A 16,818-nucleotide genomic window follows, 5' to 3' on the forward strand; every position below is an offset into this window, starting at 1 on the left:
GCCTGTTGTGGAATGTATTGTGACTTTGGGGAAGTTCATGGGGTTGGATGTGGGTGGCCAGGATGTGGAAGAGTTGGTGGAGGACCACAGGAAAGAGCTAACCACTGAAGAACTGCAAGACCTTCATCTGCAACAGCATCAGACCACAGCTGAGGAAATTGCTTCAGAGGAGGAGGAAGAGAGAGGGGAGAATGTGCCTTCTTCAGTGATTAAGGACATGTGTGCAAAGTGGAGTGAGCTGCAAAGTTTTGTGGAGAAATATCACACTGACCAAGCTCAAATAAGCCATATCTGCAACATGTTCAGCAACAAAACCTTGTCCTACTTCAGGCAAATCTTAAAAATGCCAGAAACAGACCTCTCTGGACAGTTTTTTGTGTGACAGGGGTACAGTGTCTCTCAAGTCGGTCCTAGTGCCTGTAAAAGACCAAGAAGGGAAGTAACCCCAGAGAGGGTTTTGATACCTGAAGTCCTTATGGAGGGGGATTCCCCTTCCAAACAATAAACTCTCCTCCCTCTCCTCTCCTCGCCTTCTTCCATATGCCAACAAGGGTCTTCAATAAAGGTATGTAATGTTCATTTATTATTAAAATTAGTGTTTTATATTTCTTTCTCATTGTTTTGTGTATGTAAAACTATAATTAATCTTTAAAAAATGTATTTTTTTTTTAATATTTTTGGATGTTTGGAATGGATTAATTGTATTTACATTAATTCCTATTGGAAATATTTCAGTTTTTGGCCTTTTCGGATTTAGGCCAAGCTTCTGGAATGGATTACAGCCGATAACCGGGGGTCCACTGTATTCATGGGATGTCATACAGGGCATGAGGAATGGGAAGTATAATACAAGAAAAGGAAAGGGAAAGGTAGCTTCAATTTCATGGATAAATAGTTCTTCAGCAGCATCAAGGTACTCCTCTTAATTAAAGGGCTGTGAATATGAGCAACAAAAAAATTTAATATTGAATAATGAAGTCAGCAAAACACTACAAACGGTTATTAGAATGCACGAGTCATATACAATACGTACACTCAGTGGCACTTTATGAGGTATGCCTGCTCATTAATGCAAATACTATATAATCAGCCAATCATGTGGCCAAGAGGTTCAGCTGTTGCTCAGACCAAATATCAGAATGGGGAAGAGTTTGACTGAAGAACGATTGATGGTGTCAAATGGGGTGTTTTGAGTATCTCAAATTGCTTAGCTCATGGGATTTTTGTGCACAACAGTCACTAGAGTTTACAGAGAATGATGGGGAAAACATGAAACATCCACTGAGCAGTAATTCTGCGAGTGAAAAGCTTCGATAATGAGAGGTCAGAGGAGAATGGACAGACTGGTTCAGGCTGATGGAAACTCAAATAACCTAACATTACAATAATGGTATACACAAGAGCATCTCTGAACACACAACTCATCAAACCTTGAAGTGGATAGGCTGTGCTACAACAGCAGAAGACCACACCAGGTTTCACTTCTGTCAGCTAAAAACAGGAAACTAAACCTACAGTGGGCACAGGCTCATCAAAACTGGACAGCTGAAGATTGGAAAAAATGTTACTTGATCTGACAAATCGTGATTTTTCACTGTAACATGCAGATGGTAGGATCAGAATTTGGCATAAACCTTTGGGATGTGGTGGAGCAGAATATTCACAGCATGAATGTGTAGTCAACAATACTGTAGTAACTGCATGATGCTATCATGTCAACATGGACCAGGATCTCTAAGGAATGTTTCCAGCACCTTACTGAATCTATGCCAAGAAGAATTTAGGCTGTTCCGGGTGCAATCAGAGGCCCTACCCAGTACTAGAAGGGTGTACCTAATAAAGTGGCCGCCAAGTGTATTCTGGCATCCTGTAACGAATTACCATAAAACCAAGTATCTTAGGGTTTGAGTTATGATACTTTTTGAGGACTGATACATCTTATGACAACATTATTCTAGGGACCACTGTAATGTTGTTTAATGTACATAGTAACATGTCTCAGAGAGAATGCCCACAGTTTTGGAGACATTCTTGGTTATGTGCTGAATGCGGGAGTTGAATTTTAAATTGCTGTCAAAGTACAGACTTAAGAATTTGACCTCATCTTGTCTTGTGGAATCATTAATCTTTATCATTTTCATTGACTCACATAAAGCTTTTGATACAGCCGACCATGAATTGCTGCACACTAAATTAACACACTATGGTACAAAAGGCCACTCTCGCAACTACCTGAAGTCATACCTTAGTAACAGATGCCAATATGTGTACACAAATGGTGCAAACTCTTCCACACAACCAATCACAGTAGGAGCCCCACAGGGAAGTGTCTTAGGACCACTCCTCTTTCTCATCTACATCAATGATCTACCGAATGCATCGCAGCTACTCAAATCCATATGATTTGCAGATGACACTACATACGTCTTCTCACACCCACTACATACGTCTTCTCACACCCAAACCCAGCCATACTCGCCAAAACTGTCAATGCTGAATTGCAGAAAATATCTACCTGGATGATGATGAATAAACTTACCGTAAATACTGACAAAACCTGTTTCATTCAATCTGGAACCAGAGCTGCAAATGTTCCACTTAACATAACACTAAATGGATCACCCGTCACAAGACTCACAGAGGGAAAATTCCTAGGAATCCACCTAGACAGTAGCCTCAAATTCCAGACACATATACAATAAATTTCCAAGAAAATCTCTAAGACAGTAGGCATACTATCAAAGATACAGTACTATGTTCCACAATCAGTCTCCTTGCATTGTATCATTCACTCATCTACCCTTATCTCACATGTGGAGTTTGTGCATGGGGATCAACATCAAATCACCTAAGGCCTCTAATAACCCAGCAAAAGGCTGCAATCAGAATGATAACAAATTTCCGCTCGTGACAGCATACTCCGCCTCTATTCAAAAGTCTAAATTTGCTCACCATACAGAACATCCACACTTATTCATGTCCCTACTACATACATAAACAATACACGCAAACATAAACCCTCTACTCAAACTTCTCACCAACCTTAACAGGACACACGACCATAATACAAGACACAGATCTCTTTTTGATGTACCCCATGTCCATATCACACTGTGTAAAAACTCTATGCACATAAAGGGCCCCAAAATCTGGAATTCATTACCAGAAAATACTAAAGTAACCAGGCCTGAAAATCAGTTTAAGACTTCTAAAAAACCACTTGCTTGCCCAGGACTAAATAATCAGCACTCAATATCTACCATTACCAACAATTCTCCCAATTATTTAAAGCTTAAAACTTCAAGACATCATACAGTAAATTGATCTTCTCGTTTGTTATACAATGTAATGTGACAAATTTGTACAACTATAATGATTCAATATCGAAATGTTCAAATTTCATTGTTTCAAATACTCACTTGTACTTCATATTGTAAAATATTTATGGTAATTTTACCACTGAACCTTTCATTACTTGTTAATTTTAAGTTAATTTTAAGCCTGCCCATAATGCTCTGCATACAAGGGACTTTTGGCATGTACACCCAACTACTAAAATTCCTTGTACAACTATGTATCATGTCCAAATAAACTATGAATATGAATATATAGTCGGATATTTGCAGCTCAAACATGCAGGTCTTGTCAATATTAAAAGTGATTTCATTGGTAGTTATCCAAGTAGATACCTCTGATTTGAAGGAGAGATGATGAAATTCATGTCATCTACAATCAAACAGATTTAAGTACCTGGGATGCTTTGGCTTTTGGGTTATCCTAGATAATTTACACATGTTACTAGTTATGATGATTGTACTAATGTGTACCTGGACCTAAGTAAACTTACTTATGCATTAAGAAGGTCATTGATAGAGGTCACTAATGCTGCTTGTTGCAGTTACATTAAAAAGATTAAACAACCCTACTGGAAGTAAACCAAACAGGCTGATGATATTTGTTTTATTGGGCTACTCTGGGTTAGTAATTTGAATAAAATCCTAAATACATACAAGGGGATCATTAACCCTTGAACTGTCCAAACGTAGATCTACGTTCACGTGCACAGCTCTCCGACCTTGATTTTCCCCATTTGAAAGCATGTAAAAAAACGTAGATCTACGTTCGGAGCCCCCCCCGCACGTGGACGTAGATTTACGTTTGGACAGTTTAAGGGTTAAGGTTGCATATCACTTGTACAGTGGAACCTAGGTATTTAACCATCTCCGTACTCGAACAACTCGATATTCGAATGCTTTGTTCAGTAAACAAATCGCTCAGTAGTTGACCGTTTGCTTGGCACTCGGCCAAACATGACCTACCAGAGCTTCACTGTAAACTATTTCATGTTTCCTCGCATTTTTCAGTGTTTTTTATATTATTTGTATAAATAAGTCACCATGGGGCCTAAGAGAGTTAGTGATGACAGCCAACCAAAAAGAAAACTGGTTGGGAAAAATTTGTTCTGTAATCGAACAAACTGGCACTTGAACAGACTTCTGGAACCAATTAAGTTCGAGTGCTGTGGTTCCACTGTATATCAGTCAAGGATACTTTAGTGCCAATGACAGATTAAACCCTCAGTGCATATATGCCAAGAGATACACACTTCTTTGTGCATATATGCCAAGAGATACACACTTCTTTGTGCATACAACTTTTTCATTACTATTATTTTCTAGGGGGAGGTGCTAAACCTGTAGGGGTCACTCAGTGCTTGAGAAATGTAAGTTTATTCAAATACAATTACACAATCTTTGGATGATTATAACTGTCTTGCATAATAATGTACTACTTACATTATATGTACCACTCTCTAATCTACCCTTACCTCACCTATGGCATTTGTGCCTTGGGAAATATCTAATCACTGTAAACCATCAACCCTTAAATGGTCCAAATGTATATATACGTTCTCTCGCGTAGCGCCCCCAAACGTATACTATATATGTTTCATTTGTCATTCATTCAACATTGGCACGATAGTCCTGAGTTGCCTAGACATGAGAGAATGGGTGTGCGCACTCAGTGTGTGCCATATGAAAAAAATTGGGGATGCCTGGGTTAATAACCCAACAAAAAGGTGCTGTGCGGATGATCACCAACTCCTGCATTAAACTCCAGTATAAACCCTCCTCTCTAACTTCTCCTTGATAGCTACAATAGAACACACAGGAACAACATAAGGCACAAAACTCTCTTTGACATCCCCTGTGTCCATCTCAACCTATGCAAAAATGCAAAAGCTGCTGCTGATGTGGTTGAGAGAGAAGCAGTTCGCAGGAGATACCATATCAGTTATGTTCAGTGATTAAACAAAACAAATTGTATCAGTTATGTTCAGTGTGTCAGTACATATACATGTACATGTATACTTTATATAAACAGTTTATTATTTCTTTACATTCTGTAGTGTATTACGATTTATTATGTTTTTATATACGATATTTTCAGTGTTTTCCTTAGAAAACTAGTGATCTACAACAGTTAGCCTCAAAAATTCTCCATTTTCTCTTACAATAAGAGCATGGGAAGATACTATATAGTCAAATTGGACAGGAAATGGCGGACGCTTCCGCCGCTGCCTCTGCCACCATATTATGGCCTATTTTCTTCATTCTAGAGTATATATCATGTTTCTGTGTTAATTATATTGTTTATTATGTCATATTAGATGAATTGTGATAGATAAATAAGCAGTACAGTTGAAAATAGCATCATATTCAAGTATTTCTCGTCTCTCCAGCGTGCAGGAACGAATTAATGGCTTTTCAGTTAATTTAAATGAGGAAAATTAATTTGATATATGAGTAAATTGAGTTATGAGCTAGCTCCTGGAACGGATTAAACTCATAAGTCAAGGTTCCACTGTAAGTCACTCTGTCATGACTTTATGGGTTATCCTAGGTAATAAACACATGAGCTGCTATGTATGATAATTTATGTAACTGTATTTATGTGTACCTATACCTGAATAAACTTACTAATCCTAGGTAGCTAACACTTGGGTTATCCTGGGCAGCTAACTCCTGGGTTACCCTGGGTGGCTAACCCCTGGGCGGTAACCCCTGGGTTACCCTGGGCGGCTAACCCCTGGGTTACCCTGGGCAGCTAGCCCCTGGGTTACCCTGGGCGGCTAGCCCCTGGGTTACCCTGGGCGGCTAGCCCCTGGGTTACCCTGGGCGGCTAGCCCCTGGGTTACCCTGGGCGGCTAGCCCCTGGGTTACCCTGGGTGGCTAGCCCCTGGGTTACCCTGGGCGGCTAGCCCCTGGGTTACCCTGGGCGGCTAGCCCCTGGGTTACCCTGGGCGGCTAGCCCCTGGGTTACCCTGGGCGGCTAGCCCCTGGGTTACCCTGGGCGGCTAGCCCCTGGGTTACCCTGGGTGGCTAGCCCCTGGGTTATCCTGGGCGGCTAGCCCCTGGGTTAACCTGGGCGGCTAGCCCCTGGGTTATCCTGGGCGGCTAGCCCCTGGGTTATCCTGGGCGGCTAGCCCCTGGGTTATCCTGGGCGGCTAGCCCCTGGGTTATCCTGGGCGGCTAGCCCCTGGGTTATCCTGGGCGGCTAGCCCCTGGGTTATCCTGGGCGGCTAGCCCCTGGGTTATCCTGGGCGGCTAGCCCCTGGGTTATCCTGGGCAGCTAGCCCCTGGGTTACCCTGGGTTATCCTGGGCAGCTAGCCCCTGGGTTATCCTGGGCAGCTAGCCCCTGGGTTACCCTGGGTTATCCTGGGCAGCTAGTGCCTGGGTTACCCTGGGCGGCTAGCCCCTGGGTTATCCTGGAGTTTATCCTGGGCGGTTAGCCCCTGGGTTATCCTGGGCGGTTAGCCCCTGGGTTATCCTGGGCGGCTAGCCCCTGGGGTATCCTGGGTGGCTAGCCCCTGGATTATCCTGGCAGCTAGCCCCTGGGTTACCCTGGGCGGCTAGCCCCTGGGTTATCCTGGGCAGCTAGCCCCTGAGTTATCCTGAGCGGCTAGCCCCATTGTTATCTTGGGCAGCTAGCCCCTGGGGTATCCTGGGTGGCTAGCCCCTGGGTTATCCTGGGCAGCTAGCCCCTGGGTTATCCTGGGCAGCTAGCCCCTGGGGTATCCTGGGTGGCTAACCCTCCCCGGGTTAAAAATCTGAAATTTTATTAGTCTTACACACCTGAAAACGTAACATCAGTGGTATATGGGTCCTGCCAGCACCAGCCACGTGTACATATACACACGATCTTACACTGCTCTATATATAACTGATGTAAGGAGGAGGTAACGGCAGCCACACCTGAAACAATACACCTGTGCTATACACATGTATGATAACTAAGACATGTTACAAAGAGAAGCAGTGCCAGTATGAGCCGCCTCGTCGTCTGCCCTCACATTGTTTACATCACAAATTACATCGCAATCTTCTGAATTTATTTATTTATTTATTTATGTCGTTTATATAGAAAATATAATGAATAAGTTTGTAAGAGTATTCTTTATCCATTGTATCAAACGGCCGAAAATTGAAGAATTACCAAAGATTTGTCTCTGATTTCCGTATTTAATGGTTTGTTTCAGACAATAATTAATTAATTGTACTAAGTTTCTAAATTGGTTTGCTTGGCGGTTCATTAACTATAATTCTCCTTGTAATTTAGAATAATTAAAGATCAAAAATTCCAAATGCATATTTTATGGCATATTGTCGAAACAAAATTATTCAATCCTAATAGACATTATGTATATTTAGGTACAGGTTCACATAAGTACAGTTATACAAATTTAAGTGACTACAATTATCATACATAGTAACATATGTGTAAATTACCAAGGATAACCCAACGCTATGTAAACAACGCTATATAAAGCATTTTTATACCAATCAATCATTTTTTATTTCCTTGCAAGATTACATTGAGATTGTGAAATTACAAAAATGAGTTGCAGTGCAGAGAGCCACTATCATGCCTAGGCATTATGGGCAGACTTAATTTAATGGCTTACAGACTACATAATACTAAAGAACTTGAACATTGTTTAAGTTGTACATCTTGTTTAATTATGGTACACAGTAATTTTACCCAAATTACAATAGTTTCAGTAGTAAATATTGAAATTATATTATGGGAATATAACATTGTGAGTTGCTGAAAGTAGTTTACAGTATGAGAATGCTACATCTGGGTGTAAGGTAGTAATGTCTTGGGTAGGTATTTATACTACAAGGTATATTGTGTAACTACAAGGTAGTTTTGGGCGTCATGTTTTGAAGTTTTAAGATTTAGGTAATTGGGAGATTTTTAAGGTTAAATATTGAGTATTTAGTTTAGGGTGAGTATGTGGTTTTTGAGAAGAGTCTTAAACTGATGTTACTTTAGTATTTACTGGTAATGAATTCCAAATTTTGGGGCCCTTTATGTGCATAGAGTTTTTACAGTGTGGTATGGACACGGGGTACATCAAAAAGAGATCTGTGTCCTGTGTTATGGTCGTGTGACTATATTGCTTATTTTTAAATGTAAATTCTTCATTTAAAAAAAAAAGTGTGTAGGTTGTGAATTTATACTTTTATACTCATACATTTTGTCTCAAATTGCACAACCAGCTCATCAATGTAAGATTTGACTTAACTGTATTACCCTAGGCTAAATTCTACCTGATTTGATATATAAAATAATTTTAAAATTTTAAGTTTTCATGGAGCTTAAATAAAAACTTGGCAAATAGGGAAAAACACGCATATATGAATAGAGATATATATATGCAGATATAAGATTAGTGTTAGAGAGTATTGGAGAAGTATTGGATGAGTATTGAAGTAGTGGAGGATCAGTGGAAGAGTAGAGGAGTGTTGTTGGAGGTGGGAGGTGCAGCGGCAGTTTAGTGCAGTAGCCGACCAAACTTCCTCCATTATGTCCGACGCTGAGGATGATTTTATGTGTGATGATGAGGAGGAATATGACTTGGTGAGTGTAACATGGTCTGTCGTGTATGAACCAGGTATTTATGATAGTCCTGATGAGGTTCTGTGGGTGAAGGGTAGGTGTAGTGATCTCTGTGACACGCTAGACCACTACGCTGCTGTCAGGACCTACATAGGGCTTACACGAGTTTTATGACTCGAAGGAACTCAGTGGAAATGACAAGAATGAAGGAGCACTACAGTAGGTCTCCTGGTTCATGCTAGGCAGGTTTAATTTATACTCGGACCACACCCACTCCAATACCCGTCCAGCCTATAAAATTACCCCAGTGTAGCTAACTAGGAGTTTGTTCCATTCCACTACAGATTCTTTTGAGTTTAGTTCTTAATTTGATATTAATATTTTGATTCCACTCTACCATAACCATATTGCCAAACCATACCTCCCTCTATCCTTTCTAAATCTAATTTTGTACAATTTGACCCCTCAAGGGAGGTTTCTTGACGCTGGTGAGGGGCTCTTGATCTAGGGCATTGGATCTGTGCTCCAGTTCCCTGAATTGAGCCTGAATACCTTCCATACCCTCCACATGCGCTGTATAATCCTACGGGTTTAGCACTCCCACATGATTATATAATGTACCATTTGAATCGATTGCTGAGTCCTATTTTGCCCAGATACTTTCAGCATGTTACTTATATCTCCTTTATTTATTCCTGTTTTCCATTTATACACTTTACCCATATCCCAATAATTCTATGTCTTTTCAGAGTGCAAATTCACAACCCTCAGTCTATCTACATAGGAAAGGTTTCTGATACTTGGGATCAACTTCATCTTTTTCCTTATACTTTCCAGCATGTTTATGTTCATTCTGTATGTAATAGGATACCAGAATGAATCAGCATAATCTAAATAAGGCCTTGACAAGTATATATAAAATTTGAGCATAACCTTAAGATTTGTTTGGATTTTTAACCCAGAGGGTTAACCACCCAGGATAAGCCAAGAAAGTCATAATTGAGGACTTTCTTATTTCCCAATGGAGTCTTTTAATCTTGTCCCTCCGGGATGCAACCCACACCAGTTGATTAACAGCCAGTATGATCATCATTACTCTCACCGAAACCTGGCTAAAGCCTGATACTACAGATGCCTATGCCATTCCTGGTTACACAGCCATACACAACTGTAGGCCAGATCAACAAGGGGGTGGCACTGCTGTATACTACTCAGACCAACTAGAATGTATCAATAATACATGCACAAGGGATGAACATGGGGAATATATAATAACTAAATTCAAATACAAATACCTTCAAAAACTTCTCGGTGATAAACATCTACAGAGTACCACAGTCAAACATAAGCCGTTTTAGTGAAAACCTAGGAAGTATGATAACTGATGCACACATGAATAAAGATCACTTACTACTCACAGGTGACTCAATATAAATCTCCTACAAGACCAGAACCCACACGTTACTGAATTCACAAACACTATGAGTAACTGCTTGTTGCTACCAACAGTAACAAAACCTACAAGAATTATAGAGACTAGTGTTTCCCTACTAGACCACATCTGGACCAACACCATATCCCCTTTAAAATCAGGCATAATCACAGATAATATCACAGACCACTACCCTACCTTTCTCATAACTAATCTAGGTAAATTACCCCAAGACACTACTGAAGTCACTTTCAGACTTCATAATGAGGCAGCCATTAATAACTTCACAACAGCAATGACAAACATATACTGTACTGGCATATTGAGCTAGAAATCTGTACAGATACTGACGAATGTATTAACCCTTTCAGGGTTGGTGCCGTACTAGTACGGCTTGCACGCCAAGGTTGGTGCCGTACTAGTATGGCTTGCACGCCAGGGTTGGTGCCGTACTAGTACACATAAATTTTAGCGCCTTCAAATCTAGTGAGAGTAAGCTGGTAGGCCTGCATATGAAAGAATGGGTCTATGTGGTCAGTGTGCACAGTATAAAAAAATCCTGCAGCACACACTGCATATTGAGAAAAAAAACCTCCGACTGTGTTTTTGCTTTAAAACAGCGACTTTGCAGTGTATTTTCGTATGCTATTTATGGTTGTATTCTAGTTTTCATGGTCTCATTTTATAGAATGGACGACATATTACAGAAATTGAGATGATTTTGACTGGTTTCACAATGAAAAGTACCTTGAAATTGAGCTCAAAGTAGCAGAAATGTTTGATTTTTGCCTAAGTTCAAAAGTAAACAAATCGTGCCACGCATCCAGTATACGTCAACTGATGAGTCTAATGTTCTTTCACAAGTGCGCTGATATCATTTATACTATTTCTACACTAATGCAGTAGTCTGCATAGCAGTAAATCTTCTATTTTTTTTGTGAGAATAAAAATTCAAAGTGGAAAGCAAAAGAAATGTAAGAGAAGCCTGGGGAAGTGACTAATGCATAGAAAATTTTTTTATTTTAGTGCCAGGAATGTCTGTCTTGTTTATTCTGGACCCTATTTGGAAATTGGCATCTTCTGAAATTTGTGTGAAATTGGCAAAATTGCCAATTTCTGACCACTTTATTGGATAGTTGAAATCAATAAATGGGTGGTTTCTTGTACTCATTTGATAGAAAAAATGGAGTTCTAGCGAAATAGTTATGATTTTTGTCGACTGATACATTGGAATTGGCCGAAAATAGGGTTCAAAGTGGGCAAAATTGCCGATGCATAAACATCGTTGAGACTGCTAACTTCTTGAGAGCATAATTCCGTAAGTTTTCCATCAAATTTCATACTTTTGGTGTCATTATGATTAGGAAAAGCTTCTCTATCATTTCACAAGAAAATATAATTTTTTTTTTCGAAAAGTTTTCAACCCTGAGAACAAGTTTAGGAGAGGGTCTGTCGACCATGATAGGGTTAATAATTTTCTAAAAAAAGACCCAATACCTCTATAATAAGCACTGCCCTAAAAAAACTAAACAGATTACAGCTAAGAGACTGAACAGTCCCTGGCTAACACCCAGCATCCTCAAATCCATAAATCCAAAACACCTCTACGAAAAACAGTACAGAATGGGTCACATAACCAGAGACCAAACAAAACGTTACTTGTCAGTCCTAACCAGCCTGTTAAGAAGGGCTAAAAAATTGTATTGAGAACAGATTATCCAACTTAAAAGATGATATAAAAAAGACCTGGAAAACCCTATCAGAAATTCTAGGAACAAAAAAGGTATCAGGAAATAGTGCAATTGAACTAACAAAAGCAGATGAACCCCAACTCCCACCAACTGAAACAGCAGACAGACTCAATGTTTTCTTCTCCACCATAGGAAAAAACCTTGCCGATAAAATCCCAAGCTCAAATACCCCACCCAATGACTACCTCACTGGCAACTACCCGAACACACTGTTCCTAGCTCCGACTAACCCAACAGAAGTCTCCCTTATTATCAACACACTACAAAACAAGACAGATTTAAATACCTTGCCACCCTTTATATACAAAAAAGCTTTTCAAGTGCTGTCACCAATCATTGCAACACTAACAAATCCATCGAATCCTCTACCTTCCCTACAGTTCTCAAAATAGCGAGGGTCACCCCGATACATAAAGGAAGAGACCAAACAAACTTGAATAACCGTAGACCAATATCCAACTTACACCCTCTCTGTACAATCTTTGAAAAATTAATTCATAAGTGAATCTATTCCTACCTTATCTCCCACAACATAATAAACCCCTGTCAGTTGGGGTTCAGGCCTAATAAAAATACGAATGATGCTGTTATACACATGCTAACACAAATATACACTGCACTCAAGAAAAAAGAAGTCCCACTGGGGAACTTCATTGATTTACATAAAGCTTTTCATACAGTTGACCATGATTTGCTGCACATAAAATTGTCACACTATGGTATAAGAAGGCACTCCCTCAACTACCTAAAGTCATACCTCAGCAACAGAAGCCAATATGTGTACACAAATGGAGCAAACTCTTCCACACAGCCAATTACAGTTGGTGTCCCACAGGGAAGTGTCCTTGGCCCTCTTCTCTTTTTCATTTCCATAAACGACCTACCAAATGCATTGCAACTATTCAAACACCCACTGTTTGCAGGTGACACTACATACGTCTTCTCTCACCCAAGCCCAGTCATGCTAACCAATACTGTAAATACCGAATTACAGAAAATATCTACCTGGATGATGACTAACAAACTTACTCTATACATTGACAAAACCTACTTCATTCAGTTTGGAAACAGAACTACAGATGTCCTCTTAACATAATGATAAACGGATCACCTATCACAAAGCTCACAGAGGAAAAATTCTTAGGAGTCCACCCTGATAATAGGCTCAAATTTCAAGCACATGTACAACAAATTTCCAAGAAAATTTCCAAGACCGTAGGCATACTATCAAAGATACGGTACTATGTTCCACAGTCAGCCCTCCTGGCCCTATATCACTCGCTCATTTACCCCTATTTCACCTATGGAATTTGCGCATGGGGCTCAACAGCAATAAACCATCTCATACCATTAATTACCCAACAAAAGGCTGCAGCCAGAATGATGATAAATTCCCACTACCGGCAGCACACTCCACCATTATTCAAAATTCTAAACCTGCTCGCTGTACAAAACATCCATACTTATTATTGTACCTACTACATACATAGAACACTTAACTCAGATATAAACCCTCCCCTCAAATGTCTCCTTGCCAACCTCAACAGAACACATGACCATAACACAAGGCACAGATCACTCTTTGATGTTCATGTCCATCTCACACTATGCAAAACCTCAATGCACATAAAAGGCCCAAAAATCTGGAATTCATTACCTGTGACCATAAAAGAAACACTGTTTATAAATTAAAAATTGTTCTTAAAAACCACTTACTCACCCACAACTAAATAAATAAATACTACATAACTGTTTCTCATAAATTATAACCTGTGACCCTATCAAACTTTGTTTTTTTTTTTTTTTTAATTACATTACCTAAAATAATAATACACTCTCTTGAATACACAGAAACTCATCAAATGACCATATAATCTGTCTTCGAAATACAGTGGACCCCCGCATACCGATGGCATCACATAACGATTAATCCGCATACCGCTTGCTTTAATCGCAAAAATTTTGCCTCGCATACCGCTTAAAAACCCGCTCACCGATTTTCGTCCAAGACGCGTCCAATGTGCGCCCTCAGCCAGCCTCACATGTGCCGCCGGTGGCATTGTTTACCAGCCAGCCTCCGCGGTAACATCCAAGCATACAATCGGAATATTTCGTATTATTACAGTGTTTTCGGTGCTTTTTCTGGAAAATAAGTGACCATGGGCCCCAAGAAAGCTTCTAGTGCCAACCCTACAGCAATAAGGGTGAGAATTACAATAGAGATGAAGAAACAGATCATTGATAAGTATGAAAGTGGAGTGCGTGTCTCCGAGCTGGCCAAGTTGTATAATAAACCCCAATCAACCATCGCTACTATTGGTGGTACAGCTGCTGCTGCTGCTGCACTGTCAGCTGCTGCTGCTGCTGTAGCATCGTCTGCTGCTGCTGTAACATCGTCTGTTGCTGCTGTAGCATCTGCTGCTGCTGTAGCATCGTCTGTTGCTGCTGTACCACCGTCAGCTGCTGCTGCTGCTGTAGCATCGTCTGCTGCTGCTGTAGCATCGTCTGCTGCTGCTGTAGCATCGTCTGCTGCTGCTGTAGCATCGTCTGCTGCTGTAGCATCGTCTGCTGCTGCTGTAACATCGTCTGTTGCTGCTGTAGCATCGTCTGCTGCTGCTGTAGCATCGTCTGTTGCTGCTGTACCACCGTCAGCTGCTGCTGCTGCTGCTGTAGCATCGTCTGCTGCTGCTGTAGCATCGTCTGCTGCTGCTGTAGCATCGTCTGTTGCTGCTGTACCACCGTCAGCTGCTGTTGCTGCTGTAGCACCGTTGTTGGTGTGGCTTATTGAGAATACCAAGAAACAATTAACCCCAGAGGATTTGCCACCCAGCATAACCCAAAAAAGTCAGTGTCATCGAAGACTGTCTAACTTATTTCCATTGGGGTCCTTAATCTTGTCTCCCAGGATGCAACCCACACAAGTCGAATAACACCCAGGTGAACAGGGAAAAATGCCTGGAACTATTGCTCATATTGGTGAATTTAAAGCCAGCAAAGGTTGGTTTGAGAGATTTAAGAATCGTAGTGGCATACACAGTGTGATAAGGCCTGTTCTGGAAGAAAATGCCAAACAGGACCTACAGTACTCAGGAGGAAAAGGCACTCCCAGGACACAGTGTCTCATCAGTCATTGCTGCATCTTCAATAAAGGTAAGTGTCATTTATTCTTCATTTAGTAGACTAGTACATGCACAATATATACTGTGCATGTACTACTCTACTATTGTGCATGTATCCTTCTCTTTGTGTGTAGGAAAATGTATATTTCATGTGGTAAAATTTTTTTTTCATACTTTTGGGTGTCTTGCATGGATTAATTTGATTTCCATTATTTCTTATGGGGAAAATTCATTCGCATACCGATTTTTTCGCATAACAATGACCCCTCTTGCACGGATTAAAATCGGTATGTGGGGGTCCATTGTACTCATTTGTGCTTAATTGTTATTTGTTTACTGTCATTTTTACCACTGAATATATCATTGCTTAGTTAATCTTAAGTTAATTTTAAGCCTGCCCATAATGCTCTGCATACAAGGGGCATTCATTCATTAGGGATTTGCCGATACTTCCGGCCCGGGTCTTCTCCAGATGGCGACAAGGGGCTTTTGGCATGTACACTTAACCACTGTATTTCTTTGTACATCTTTGTATCATGTCCAAATTAATAATAAATAAATTAAAATAAATAAATACTTACTGCTAGGTAAACAGCAACAACAGATGTAAAGAAATGTGCCCAGTGTTTCCACCCATGCCGGGGATTGAACCACAAGCACTTAGTGTGTGAGGCAAGTGCATTGCCAGCTGAGCCAAGGGACACCTTAGGACTTCTGTTTTTTAATTTATTTAGCTTTATTGAATTATCCTTGGTTAAATCTCCATAATTTACCTTAACTGTATACCTATATTAATGTGCTTAATGCAAATAGTAGAATTGCAAATTTATCCTGAATAAAGATAACTGATAACCAGTGGTGACTCGTAGCTAAAATTAGTGGAGGTGCTGTTTCAGAGAATTTTCAGCCATTGTTTTAATATTGTGTAAAACGAAACAAGCACATAAAAAGAAAATTTATACATAAGCTTGATAAAATCATAAACAAAACAATATTTTTACTTACCTAAATTGTTACAGTTCAAGCTTGATCCCTTCATTTAAAAGCGAAATCCATTCGTCTTGTTCTACTTTGTGTGAAAAGATTAATAATTTACTCCTTGATCTCTTGATGACTGTTGAGGAAACTTTTCTCCATTGAAAACACTGAAAGTTCATTTAAGATTTCAGGATTCATAGTGCTCCTTAGTGAAGTTTTTATTAATTTCAGTGTTGAAAAGCAGCATTCTGGCTCTGATGTAGTCATGGGAATTGTCAAGAGGATTTTTATCAGTTTTGTAATTTCACTAAGAATATCTTCTAGATTATTTTCCAAGATAAATTTCAGTAGCTCAATTAATTTTCAATATTCATGAAACTCAGATCTACAGTAGAATACTTTTAGTTCAGTTTCAATTCTACGCCCTATCACATTCAAGAATATGGTACATGGTTTTAAGGACAACACACGTTGCCGAGTAAAAAGAAACATTACCTTACACTTGCACAGCAAGGTTGGCACTACATCAGCGACAGTGCTCTCTCTACCTAGCGTGCAGCGTCTTATCTTGGACATTGTGCGCATGCGCACAACAGCCAAACACAGTCACTGGAACTGTGAAGCGTACAG

The 16,818-nt window shown here is 40.0% G+C and overlaps 2 protein-coding genes across 2 annotated transcripts in view; one reads left to right on the plus strand and one right to left on the minus strand.

Annotated features, from left to right (window-relative positions):
* Window positions 1–7,377, minus strand: part of Cox10 (Cytochrome c oxidase assembly factor 10) — a gene marked incomplete at its 3' end in the record, with an annotated part of 38,625 nt that extends 31,248 nt beyond the window's left edge. The window contains 1 exon segment of the mRNA XM_070085841.1: window positions 7,138–7,377.
* A 1,393-nt stretch (window positions 7,378–8,770) lies between these two features.
* Window positions 8,771–16,818, plus strand: part of alien (COP9 signalosome complex subunit 2 alien) — a 179,114-nt gene continuing 171,066 nt past the window's right edge. Inside the window, 1 exon segment of the mRNA XM_070085842.1 lies at window positions 8,771–8,929. Within this exon segment, the coding sequence (XP_069941943.1) occupies window positions 8,876–8,929 (54 nt within the window). The 5' untranslated portion in view covers window positions 8,771–8,875.

This window comes from Cherax quadricarinatus, chromosome 17 (assembly GCF_038502225.1).
Source record: "Cherax quadricarinatus isolate ZL_2023a chromosome 17, ASM3850222v1, whole genome shotgun sequence".
Lineage (NCBI taxonomy): Eukaryota > Metazoa > Arthropoda > Malacostraca > Decapoda > Parastacidae > Cherax > Cherax quadricarinatus.